This window comes from Castor canadensis, chromosome 12 (assembly GCF_047511655.1).
Source record: "Castor canadensis chromosome 12, mCasCan1.hap1v2, whole genome shotgun sequence".
Classification (NCBI taxonomy): Eukaryota; Metazoa; Chordata; class Mammalia; order Rodentia; family Castoridae; genus Castor; species Castor canadensis.
The window spans coordinates 104,881,475-104,894,878 of NC_133397.1; the positions used below are offsets into that span (position 1 = coordinate 104,881,475).

General features: G+C 36.6%; 1 protein-coding gene across 5 annotated transcripts in view; it reads left to right on the plus strand.

Annotated features, from left to right (window-relative positions):
• Wars2 (tryptophanyl tRNA synthetase 2, mitochondrial) overlaps positions 1-13,404 on the plus strand; it is a 300,714-nt gene that overhangs the window by 255,547 nt on the left and 31,763 nt on the right. For 3 of the 5 annotated variants that reach the window (XM_074050647.1, XM_074050646.1, XM_020176929.2), the window contains one exon: positions 181-438. The exons of 1 other annotated variant lie outside the window; for it this stretch is intronic. In XM_074050647.1, coding sequence (XP_073906748.1) covers positions 181-438 — 258 coding nt within the window. The remainder of the gene's footprint in view (positions 1-180; positions 439-13,404) is intronic. One more of the 5 variants, XM_074050649.1, reaches the window with a different exon arrangement.

The window sequence follows — 13,404 nt, forward strand, 5'->3', positions numbered from 1 at the left end:
TCTAATAGCATCTAGAATAGTGATTTACACAGAATGAATACAAAATAAATGGGTGACAATGGTGATTGTTAGATTTTAGTTTGCAAAAATAGGAGTAGCTATGTATTATAGCTATGATAACATGAGCCATGGGATTTGTGGACTCTCAATAGCAAATATGTTTATTTTCTTCTGTTCCAGAAAGACAGCATGAAGCGAATATTTTCTGGCATTCAGCCTACAGGAATCCCTCACCTGGGAAATTATCTTGGGGCTATTGAAAGCTGGGTGAGGTTACAGGATGAATGTGACACTGTGCTGTATAGCATTGTTGACCTCCACTCTATCACCATCCCCCAAGACCCCACCGTCCTTCGGCAGAGTATCCTGGACATGACTGCTGCTCTCCTCGCCTGTGGCATAAACCCAAGGAAGAGCATCCTTTTCCAACAATCTCAGGTCAGCCTCTCATTTAGAACCAAGAAAACTTTTATCTTCACACTATCTAAGGAAAATTCTGAGTGAGTCATCTAGCTCTCGTTCATGATTTTTTTTTTAATTGTTCAGGTGTAACTTCATCAGTTTAATGTTTTACCTATATTTACATCATTAAAGATCCTTATATTTCAATTTTAAAACATTTCTTCCTCTAAGTAAATTTATAGTCCTTCATTTACCAAAAAAGTTGCATCTCATCAATACTTCTAACCCGCAAATTGTTTTTCCTTGACTGAGTTACATTCAAGCCAATGACCTCATACTATTGACTAATCTCCATATGATCAAAGATAGAGTTTCATTACCAATGGTTTTACATAATTCCATTGTTGCTTTTTTTGGATAGACCATTTGGAAGGCCTACTGGATAATTCCCATTGTTCATTCTTTGTATAATAGCTTTTGAGCAGATTCTATAGAACAAGCTTGACAATTAGAAGACAAAGTCCCAGTGTCTTATATTCAAGCCAAGAAAGGATTCAGAGCAAAGCTAAAGTATTTGACTCATATCTTTACTGTGGATGTGTCAGTTTATTCCTGATAGGCAGATAGCCTGGCCCAGAGACAGTATAATTAGGAGATACCCTAGCAAAGAAGGTAAAAATCCTAACAGATCATGACCTTGTTACATACCTGCTTTAACCTGTAGCAAAGTCCTAGCCAAGGGGTGACTTTCCTTAATCATTAAGTTTTTATCATTATTTTAATACACATAGAACTCAATGTAGTGATTCACACAGATCAACCAGTTAAAAAACCTATCATAGGATTGGGATAAAACTCAATGGTAGAGCATTTGCCTAGTATGTGCAAGGCCCTGGGTTTGATCCTCAGCACCACAAAGAAACATACACACATGTGAATGTATGCACACACAGAAAAAGTATCTTCAGAAAAATGAATGAAGTAATCAATTTAAGTTTGCTGTCATGTAGATATTTTGATAAAATAATAGAATGTAATTATTAAAAGGACCAAAAAGGCACTACCCAAACTTCTTTCCTTTTAGTTGGTCAGAAGCCTTTATTCACATGACTTTTGAAATTCAATGCTGGACCAATCTATTTTTTTCTTTTTTGGTGGGACTGGGGTTTGAACTCAGACCTTCATGCTTGCAAAGCAGGCTTTCCACTGCTTGAGCCACACCTCTGGTCCTGAACCAATCTAATTGCTTATATTGAACAAACATCTGCCTTTCTATAATTTCCTTCCATTCATTAAACTTCAGCACTCTAAAAATGGACAATAAGTCATCTCTGTCTTCATACACCTGCTCCTCACATACTTTGAACACGTTTACTTTGTACCATCCTTAGCTTGTAGGTCTTACCTTCCTTAAGCTAGTCAAATCCAGTCATCTTACTTACTTGGTCATTTCACTTCAGGAGCACTCTCACCTTCTCTTTGAAAGGCATGTGCCTCTCATATTTCATGAAACAAGGTTATCCAAATCCTTTGCATCCATTTTTGACATTGCAGAATTGGTCATTATCTGAGCCACTTTTTGAGCCACCTAATCCATCAACTTCAGTCATTCTAAGCTATTTTGGATACAAGCTGTGTTGTGATTCTTACCTGATACTATTTACAAAAATTTCATTCCCAGTCACAAGTACCAGTTTCTATATTTCTTACAGGTGAATATGTAATCTTTAAAATTAGATGCTTACTTAAAGCCACATCCAATGATTGTACTTTGAACTTTTTCTTACAGGGATAATTGCCATAATGTCATATTATAAATGCCTTCTCTTTTATAAAGGAACTACCTCCATTAGCATCTAAAATGGGTAGTAACTGAGATACCTTCTTCTGCCTGGTACTTTGTTATTTGAGATAACAATTATGTAACCCAGAATATGAGAGCCTTTTCTGTGGACACTCTCATAAATGAGGATTAAGGAACTTCACCTTCCAACATAGCTGTGGGTGTAGGTCAGGGAGGAGGTAAACAATGTTGACTGGTGTGTGCTGGCTTCCTGAGAAGGCCAGTGAAGTTCTAAAGCTGTCCCATACTTCTGTTCCTGCTGTCCTTGACTTTAGCTCTGTTGTGGGGAATTTTGACACTTTGCAATAAAATCTGAGGGAAGTACTCATTTTTCCTGCCTTCTACAATTTGTCCCCCAAAGACAGTGTGAAAGGCTTCCTTGGATGTCTTTCTGGCCACAGGACACAGTTGGTCTTGCCCATTTCCTTCTGTTTTGACTCAGGCAACCAACCTTATTAAAAGTCTTGGACTATACATTTTATCAGCCTCTCTTTTTTAACACTTAATAAAGAAAATTTTAAATATTTACACGAATAGGAAAATGGTAAACTTCATCCCCATCACTTACTAACATTTCATAATTTATCTCATCGATGTTATTTTTGTTGAAGTATTTTATTTTATTTATTTATTTTTTTTGGTGGGACTGGGGTTTGAACTAAGGGCTTCATGCTTGCAAAGCAAGTGCTCTACTGCCTTAGTCACACCTCCAGTCCGTTTTTGCTCTGGTTGTTTTGTTGATGGGGTCTCATGAACTAATTGCCCAGACTGGCCTTGAACCACAATCCTCCCAATCTCATCTTCCCAAGTAGCTAGGATTCCAGGCATGAGCCACCTGCACCCAACTGGTTGAAATATTGTAAAGTAGATATCACATATCATAGTACTTTACTCCCCAGATATTTCAGTATGCCTTCATAAATGAAGGAAATTTTTATATGTAACTACTATGTTGTCATCACACTTTGCAAAGGTAATGATAATACTATATTATCATCTAATGCTCAAACTAGTATGATTCTCTTAAAATGACTTTATAGTTAGCTTTTTTGAGTGAAGATCTACCAAGGTCCATGCACTGCATTTTATTAAAGATCTGAAGTGTTATGTGTGTGTGCCTTTCAATTTGTTGTTTCATTTAATCTGTGAATTTTATCTCCAGGTTTTTTTTTTAATGTGCCTTTCATACATTGATCAGGTTTTCTTTTTAGTTGCTATTAAGTTAACTTCTTTGAACTTAAAAATGAACCTTCATTTTCTGTTGCTTTCTCTTCACACTATTCTGTGTGAGGCATTTGGCGACTACAGATGACTGTCCACACAGATGCTCATCACCAGTTCTCATCAGTGTGAATAAAAACCGTGCTGCCTGATGCCCAAGGAGCCGAGAGAAGAATGTCAGTCATCAGCTGTCTTAGGAAAGTCAAGGTCTTCACGTTGTTCATGGATGGTGATGCAAGGACCCTCCCTCCTCACGCTTATCTTAAAACTGTGAAGGCATTTATTGGCCTTGGCTTCTTAAACCATCTCAAGTAGAAATAAAATAGAATAAGATAGTCTACCAAAACAGTTGCTTTTAAACACATGACCCCATATGTGCTGTGCTATAGCATATGAACGACTCATCACAACAATGATTTATGTTTGTGATACAAAAATCAATCATTAACAACTGTCTTTTTTATTTTTAATTGACAAAATATTGTATGTATTTATATATACAACATGATGTTGTGATATATGTATATATTATGGAATGGCCAAATCAAGCCAATTAACATATGTATTACCTCACATACTTTTTTGTCATGAGAACACTTAAAATCTACTCTTTTGACAATTTTCAAGGATACAATACATCATTATTAACTGGAGCTGCCAGGTTGTACAGTGGGTCTCTTGAACTTATTCCTCCTGTCTTACCAGTGTAATTTTGTATCCTGGATCCTTTAACCATCATCTCCCCCTTTCCCCTACCACCCTCCTCTGACAGCCCCATTCTACTCTCTGCTTCTGGATTTAACATTTTTCAGTTCCACATATGATCTATGTGGCATTTGTCTTTCTGTGCCTGGCTTATTTCTCTTAACAGAGGGTCCTCTACATTCATCCATGTTGTTGCAAATGACAGGATTCCTTTCTTTTTTAAGGCTGGATTGTGTTCTGTTGTGTGTATGTGCCTCACACTTAGGCTGTTTCCATACTTGGGCAATTGTGAATAACGCTATAATAAACATGGTAGTCTCGATATCTCTTTGGCATACTGATCTCATGTCCTTTGTATGTGTACCCTCTAGTAGGGTCATATAGCAGTTCTATTTTTAATTTTTTGAGGAACCTCCATACTATTTTCCATAATAGCTGTACTAATTTACATTCCCACTCACATATACAAGAGTTCTATTTTCCATTATTTTGCCAACACTTGTTAGTTTTTGACTTTATAATAGTAGTCTTTCAAAAATGTGTGAGGTAATCAGTTAGTGAGGTCTCCAGTTGATGAGAATGGAAAAGAAAATAACCAGCAGCATTTTTAATAAGCTACCTGAAATCATATGGCTGTAGGTAGCCAAGCCAGGACTCTTCCCATCCCCTCCCCATGAACACGTTTGGAAATGTAGTCATGGGGTGGGAGCCTTATTCTTTCTTCACCTGACAACCCTTCCCCTGCTCTTGCTTCAGGAGCTGCTGGCAGAGGGACAGTGGGAGCTGGAGCTGATGTCAAGGCCTCATTCTCTCTTGCGTGGACAATTGAATTACCTTTTATTCTGCTCTTACCTCAGAGTGGCAGGTCATTCCTCCTAAGGCAACCACAGTCATTGTTCTACTAAATCTGCACTAGTACCTCACTTCTGCCCTCAGGTAACAAAATCCACTCTCAGTCTAGCTGGAAAGACCTTTGAGATTAAGGCTCACAGTGCATCTGCCCTGAGCTGTTCCCATTCTGCTGTGAAATTATGTAGGCCTTTTATCACCAGTTCATTTTGTGTTCACAGGATTCTGATTCACTATTACCAGTTACTCTTTATAGCAGATACTAGAGAAATTTTTCTACTTTTATTTTGAGAAAGTTTGATAAATCAATTATCAACTTAGAAGACAGATAACTTGCAGATCACTGATCTACATTCATTACATTTGTTAAAAGTTTTTTGTTAGCTGTTTTATATTGGGAGCTTTATAGAACACTTAAGCATTGAATTAATTATTAAATATGTAACAGAGAAAACAATTATACTTAAAGTTTTAGAAACCCATGAAAGTTAAAATTAAGTACACCTGTACTCCTCCCATATACATAATTATTTATAAGTAAAATTGAGAATTTTTGAAATTACGAACACGAGAAAAACATTCTTTTTATATTATATAATATGCTCTTCTTGAGTCTATCCATTTGTTAAGCAGTGTATTTACTGCTAAAATATACAGATGATTTTCCCATGTGCTTTCATCGTACACCAGAAAAAGTCCCCATAATGATTTGAAATAGGGAAAGAATTTAGCTATGTTATAATGCTGATTTTACCAATAATTTCATCTCTAATCTTTTGCATTCTTTCTCAGCAGTCTGACTGGAACAATTTAGACTTATTGAAGATATTTTCTTTTTGTTTCTCTTCCACTGGCCTGTAGTCATGGTGCTTCCCCTAAAATATGTTTGCCATATGTGGGGAATTTTACAGACCTTTTCTTCTGAAAGGTGTGTGTGTGTGTGTGTGTGTGTGTGTGTGTGTATGTGTGTGTGTGTGTGCATGCATACACACACATGAGAGGACAAGAGACAGAGAGACAGAGAGAGAGAGAGAGCCTACGTTTGCATTTGGCAGAGGTTTCCATCTGAATGCCAAAGTCAGTGGCCTTATTTCCAACAGGCCTGAGTGCAGATCCAATCTGAGCTCCACAGATGTCTCTGAGGTGCAGGTCTTGACATCTTGTTGCTTTCCCTGCAATCTAATCACCCTGCAGATGGATGATAAAGAATGGAAGACACAGCCTTAGGCATTGGCTTTTTGCCGAGGCCAGGGAAAAAATGGACAGTTTAGACCATCAGACATCAAGTTACAGGCAGTCCAAAATAGTCCAGGGAAAATTCAAGGAAGCAGAGTGAAATCTGCAGTTTTGGAATGTGACCTTATTCTCCAATTAGAGCTTTGTTTTACTTCCCAAGAAAGTAAAATCAATAATAATAAAAAATAAAAGGGGACTAAAGGGGATTCAGTTTCTGAATGAAGGCCAAAGGAGTCTTGGTTCATAGTACACAAACAAAAATTTTGCTGGACCAAGCCTGTCTTTTCTCTGAGAGGTATAAGATCACGGCCTAAAATTGGACAGAGTCACTGTGTTCTTCATTTTCCTGGCACTTTTGGAAGCATCTATGAGCATGTATTTGTATTTGTTGAACTCCCAATGGTGTTAGCTACCAACACCAGGTCCATGTTCGGATCCTGACAGAAAGGGAGCAAACAAACATGTGCAAAGGTCAATGGACTTTCAGGATCTATTGGCAGCATAATCTGTCTATGGCATAAATGGAGAAAAATGCGCTGGGGCTAGAGCTCCAGTGGTAGAGTCCTTGCCCAACATGAACAAGGCCCTGGGTTCAAAATTAGTTAATTCATGAGAAGGTAGAGAAATGATTATATAACCAGACTCTTCAAATAATTCCTCCTCCGCACAGCTCCCACTGCCTTCCCTACGTCTGTACTCCTGTGTGGATTGATGCACAAGATGAGTATTTGTGTTGCCTCCTCAATACAGAAACAGGTCTTAGCTTGATTATGCCTTCAAGAAGAGGTCAGGTCTGTCTACTGAGCAGTGTGGGAAAGGTACAGGCTTTGGAGCCAGACTCACGTGGCCTGAGTGTTACTTTTACCTCTTCTCACTTGTAGCACAATAGCCAAATGACTCAGGTTTTCTGAACCCCCTTTTAATGACTGTGATAGGACTTTAAATAAAATGATATGTTGTGCTTGGCAAATGTTGACTTTCTGTCACCTCAGTATGTATACTGCTCCCCCAGGAGCCTTAATATCATTTATTTATATTATTTTTATTATTATAAAGGATTTATACAAATCCTTTATGATATATACAACATGACCCACATATAACATGGGTCAGAAGGCGGAGGTCAAGTGAATGCCTCTTTTATCCTCATTAATACAGTATTTTCAGAAGAGTTTCTAACTTAAGGTTTTTATTCTTTTTGCAGGCATAGGGGGAGACTTTTTAAGAAATGTTTCAACCCCTCAGAGAAGTATGAAGATGAGTAACTGCCTTTTGAATGCTAGCCTTTTTTTTCCCTGTAGTTTTTGGGTTTTGGAAATAAAACATTGCAAGTGTAATAGAAACTTTCTGTTTAGCCTACTCGATTTCCATTCCACTCTGTGCCTCTTCAGAAGTAACCACTACATCAACTTGATATTTATCATTCCCATGTATGTGTTTATATTTGTATTGCATATGATATGGCTATAAAATAATCTGTTTTATTTAATTTGCATGTTTTGAAACTGTGCAATGCATCTGTATTGTTCAACAATACATGGCTGAGATTGTTAATTTTAACTGAGGATGGTATTTCGTTGTCTGGTCCTGTCACAATTAATTTACCCATTTTCCTGGCTAAGGATATTTATGTTTTTTTCTAGCTATAGTAGGCTTACTTGGAAATGTTTTTTGGGTGCATGTGAAAGATTTCCTGAAGATTTCTATACCTAAGAGTGGAATCGTGAGGATGTATGCTGTATACATCGTCAACCTTACTAGATATTACCAGATCATTCACCAAATTGGATTCTAATTTATATTTGCATTAGCAGGAACTCTCCTGTTGGTTTAAGTCCTAGACAATATTGGTGTTATTGAACATTTTACTTTTGCCATTATAATGAATGGGATGTGCTATCTTGTTTTAATTTGCCTTTCCATAGAAGCTGGTAAGGTTAGCATTTTTTAATTCTTTTGTTTTCTTCTGTGAATTGCTCATCTTTTGCCTATTTATAAATGTTTGTTTCTATCTCCCAATTTTTGTTTTTATTTTTTAATTTAATTTTTGAATTGGCATATAGTAATAATATGAGGGGGTTCTTGGTGATAATTCCACAGATGTGTACATTGTACTTTTAACAAGTTCACCCTCTTCATTACATTCCCATTTCCCCCCCACTTTTCAAATAGAGTTGGGTAGGCTTCATTATGCTGTCCTTCTGTGTGTGTATATGTGTATGTGTGTTGGTGTGTGGTATACTTTGATCCTCTTCACCCTCATTATCCTTTCCTTTCATCCTCCCCTCTTCTATTAGCCCCTCTAGACCATCACACTTTCATATTTATGTTTCATGATTGTTATCATTATCATTTTAGCTTTGGGTTCCACAAATGAGTGAGAATATGAGATATTTGATTTTTTTTCCAGTACTGGGGGTTGATCTTCGGGCCTCATGCTTGTTAGGCAGGTGCTCTACCACATAACCCTCTGTCAGCCTTATATTTGGCTTCTGGAGCTTGTCTTGCCTTGCTCAACATGATGATTTCCAGTTCTATCCATTTTCCTGCAAATAATGTAATTTCACTTTTCTTTATGACTAATATATATGTACATATATACACACACACATATATATATTCCCATATACACCGTACCCTATTTTTTTCATACATGCCATATTTTTTTTATCCACTGATCAGTTATTACGCACCTCAGCTGCCGATCCCATGGTAGTTACTGAGAACAGAGCTTCAGTAAATGTTGGTATAGAGGTCTCTTTTGTATATTGATTTACGTTTCTTCAGATATATGTCCATGACTGATACAGCAGTCATAAGGTAGATCTATTTTTTAGCTTCTTGAGGAGCCTCCATGCTGATTTCTGTAGTGGTTACACTAGTTTACATTCTCATCAACAGTGTATGAGGGTTCTTTTTCCTGCATCCCTGTCAGCATTTGTTATAGTCTTTTTTTTTTGATGATTGCCAATGTGACTTGGGTGAGATGGAATCTTCATGTAGTTTTGATTTGCATTTCCTTTATGATGAAGGATGTATTTCTTAGCTATTTGTATTTCTTTCTCTGAGAACTATCTATTCAGTCTGTTTTCCCATTTCTGAATTTGTGTATTTGATCTTTATGTTCTGGACATTAATCCTTTATCTTTTGGATAGCTGGTAAAGATTTTCTCCCATTCTGTGGGTTGTCTGTTGATTCTGATAGTTGTTTCTTTTGATGTGCAGAAACTTTTTCATTTGATGGAGTCCCATTTCTGAATTTTTGCTCTTACTTCCTGAGCAATTGGGGATCCTCAGAAAATAATTACCTATGCCTATATCTTCCAGAGTTTTCCCACAGTAGTTTCAAAGTTTTAGGTCTTACATTAAGATCTTTGATCCATTTGGAGTTGACTTTTCTATAGAGTAAGAGATAAGGGTCTAGTTTCAGTCTTCACATGTAGAAAACCAATTTTCCCAGCACCATTTGTTGAAGAGGCATCTTTTCTCCAGTGTATGTGCTTGACTCCTTGTCAAAGACTGATGGTTACAGCTGTGTGGTTTTATTTCTGTGTTTTGTTTCCTTGGTCCTTGTGTCTGTTTTTGTTCTAGTACCATGCTGTTTGTTACTTTGGTTCCGTAGTATAATTTAAAGTCTGTTATTGTGATACCTCCAGCACTGCTCTTTTTGCTCAGGACTACTTTTGCTGTTTAGGGTCTTTTGTTCTTCTATATAAATGTTAGGATTGATGTTTTTTCTATTTCTGTGAAGACTTTGGAATTTTGAAGGGCATTACATTGAATCAGTAGATTGCTTTCAGTAGGATACTCATTTTCACAATATTAATTCTGGCAATTCATGAACATGGGAAGTCTTTTCATCTTCTAGTGTTTTCATCAATTTCCTTCTTCAAGGTTTTACAGTTTTCATTGTAGTGGTCCTTCACCTCCTTGGTCAAATTTACATCTAGATTTTTTTGAGGCTATTGTGAGCAGAATTGTTTTCCTAATTTCTTTCTCAGCCTTATTATATTTCTTACTGATTTATGGAAGTCCTTTACATGTTCTGAATACTAATTCTTTATTATAAATTACCTTTTCTCACTCTGTGGCTTGTCATTCTAATTTTGAAATGCTATCTTTTGTTGTTTATAAATTTTCCCTTATGACTGAGTGCTTCTGAGGTGTGGAGTTGTTTTGTATGTATTTATGACCTAGTAAGAGTATTAGCTAAAAACACATGTTTTCTTTAATGGACAGAAGATTTGAACATTCTAGAATAAGGTGTTTTCTGAGCAGTTAATAAGTGTAGGAAAAGATGCTCACTATCATGAATCATCAGAGAAATACAAGATGAAATCCTTATGGATGCTACCACACACTCACTGGAATGGTAAAAGTTTAAAAGCTGATAATTGCAAGAGTTATCCAGCAGGATGTTGAACAAGTGGAACTCTAATATATTACTGGTAGAACGTGAAATGGAGAGAACACTTTGGAATGCAGTTTGGTAGTTTCTTCTAAATAACTCTGCTTTTAGATTTTTACCCAAGGAAAATGAGAGCCTACACTCACACAAAACTTATAGATGAATATTGGTGGCATCTTTATTCACAGTTGCCAGAGGGGTGTTTTTAATTCTCTGGCTTAAAGTTATAAACCTCTTTATTTTCTCTAAAGTGCTTTTAAATTTTTTACTTTTCCACATTTAATACTGAGTCATGTAAAACTTATGAATTCTAACACACTTTATACTAAGAACACCACATTTTTAATATCACCTCAGATCTTGGTGTATAGATGTTTTCTAAAATTCTAATTTTCACTAGAAAGCTGATACTCTGTCACTTGTAACACCTTCTATAGGTCATTTTCCTTGAAATGTCCTTCCTTTGTTTTCCCTTGATGAATTTTGCTGGTGTTGACTGTCTTTTTAGAGAACCAACTTGGTCTTGTGACACTTCGATTTTCCTTGTCTAGTCCATTACTCTAACTTCATTTCCTTCCACTTTCTCTGAAATTACTTCTTTGTCCTTTAGCTAACTTTTGAATGAACCTCTTTAATTTTCTTTTTCTTTTCTAATACAAACATTCAAGAGTATAAATTTCCTCCTGAGTTCTGTTTCATCAGTGTCCACAAAGTTGTGCTATGTGGTATTTTCATTATTACTCAGCACTAAATGATTTCTGCTTTCCACTATTATCTCTTGTTTGAGCTATGATTTATTTGGAAGGATGTGTTGTAGTTTCCAAAAACATGGCTCTTTTTTAAGATTTGATTTCTAATTTCATTGCAGAAGAATATGGTCTGAATACCTTCAGTTCTTTTGTGTTTTTAGAGCTTGAATTTAGTAAATGAGCAACTTTTATAAGTGTTCTGTTTGCGCTTGGAAATTATTTCCATCTTATAATTCAGTGTTTTAAATTTTTATTATTTGTGCCTAGCAGTAAAAAGTTTTTGAGGCTTATCCTTATGTATCTTATCAGACATATGATTTGCAAATATTTTCTCCTGTTTTATACATTGCTTTCTGTTGGCTGTGGTTTTTCAATGTAGAACTATTTTTGTTTTTGGGTTTTTTTTTTTTGGTGGCACCAGAATCTGAATTCAGGGCTTCCTGCTTACAAAGCAGGTGTTCTACCACTTGAGCTACACCACCAGTCTGTGGAACAGTATTTAATTTTGATGAAATCCAAAAAAGCTTCATTAATGTCTTGAATCTAAATTCCTTAGAAATGTTTAAAATAAAAATTTACTGAAAAGATAGCTTTTATTAAAAATCAACTGTTTACTACCAAGTTCTCTGTAGGTCAGCTCCTTTATTCTTGCTCAAGATAGCTACTTTCGGGGAGGGGGTGAGTATGGTAGATTGTTATTGTTCTCAGTTATTCATTTTCATTTTCTATAAATGCAGAGCCTTTCTGTGAAGAGACAGACAGTAAACATTTTAATTTTGCCCAATGAAGTCTCTCTCACATAGCCATTGTCTCTACCTCTTCTACTTTTTTCCTTCTTCCCCTTTTCTTTGTTCTTATCTTCTTTTCTTCTTCCCTCTTCTTTTGTTCTTTTTATAATTTGACTGCTTTATAAAATTTAAGAGTTATTCTTAGTTTATATGCTGAACAGAAACATCCTGCAGGCAGTTTTGGCCTGAAAAAGCAGTAGTTTGGTAACCCCTGAGTGGAAGGATTATAAGTCCTCACCCGTTGCCATATGACTGCTGATGCATCCTGTAGGAGAAGCATCTATTCCTACCCACTGATACTGGGATTGTCCACTGACTTCCCTTAGCCAATGGGACATGAGTGGGCAAGATGCACACCATGTTCAACAGAAGCTTTACTTGAGGGCTCTTTCCTTAGATACAAGAAGAACCACCTGCTCTCTTGGGTTACCATTTGAATGGAATATCTTCTGTTCTTTTACTTTTCAGCCTGTGTGTGTCCTTAAAGCCTACGTGGATCTCTCATTGGCAGCTTATAGTTGTATCTTGTTTTGTTTTGCTTTTTAAATCCATTCAGCCACTCTATGCCTTTGATTGGAGAATTTAATCCATTTACACTCAAGGTTAATATTGATAGATAAGGACTTGCCAATGTCATTTTGTTATTTGTTTTCTGACTATTTTGTAGCTTCTTTGTTCCTTTCTTTCATATTGTCTGCTTTTGTGATTTGGTGGATTTCTGTAGTGCTAAGCTTTGATTCCTTCTTCTGTATCATTTATGTATCTCCAAGAAGAATCTTTTTAAAAATTGTTTATACATTTATTCATAGGTGTACACGTTGTTTGGGCCATCTATCCCCCCTGAACCCGACCTTCTCTCCCCCTCCACCACCACCCCCAGCCTCACCCCCCCTCACTTCCTGACTCCAAGAAGAATCTTTTTGTTATTGTTTATTTATTTACATGTCCATACATTGTTTGGGTCATTTCTCCACCCTGCCCCCCTCCCCCACCCTTCCCCCTCTCCCCCACTCTTTCACCCCCCTTCCTCAGTTTCAGGCAGGTCCCATTCTGCCCTATCACTGATTTTGTTGAGGAAAGGACATATGCATAATAAGAAAGACAAAGTGTTTTTGCTAGTTGAGTTAAGGATAGCTACACAGAAAGATTCCTACTATTGCTTTCATGTACCCATGTGTTACGACCATGTTGATTCAACTCTAA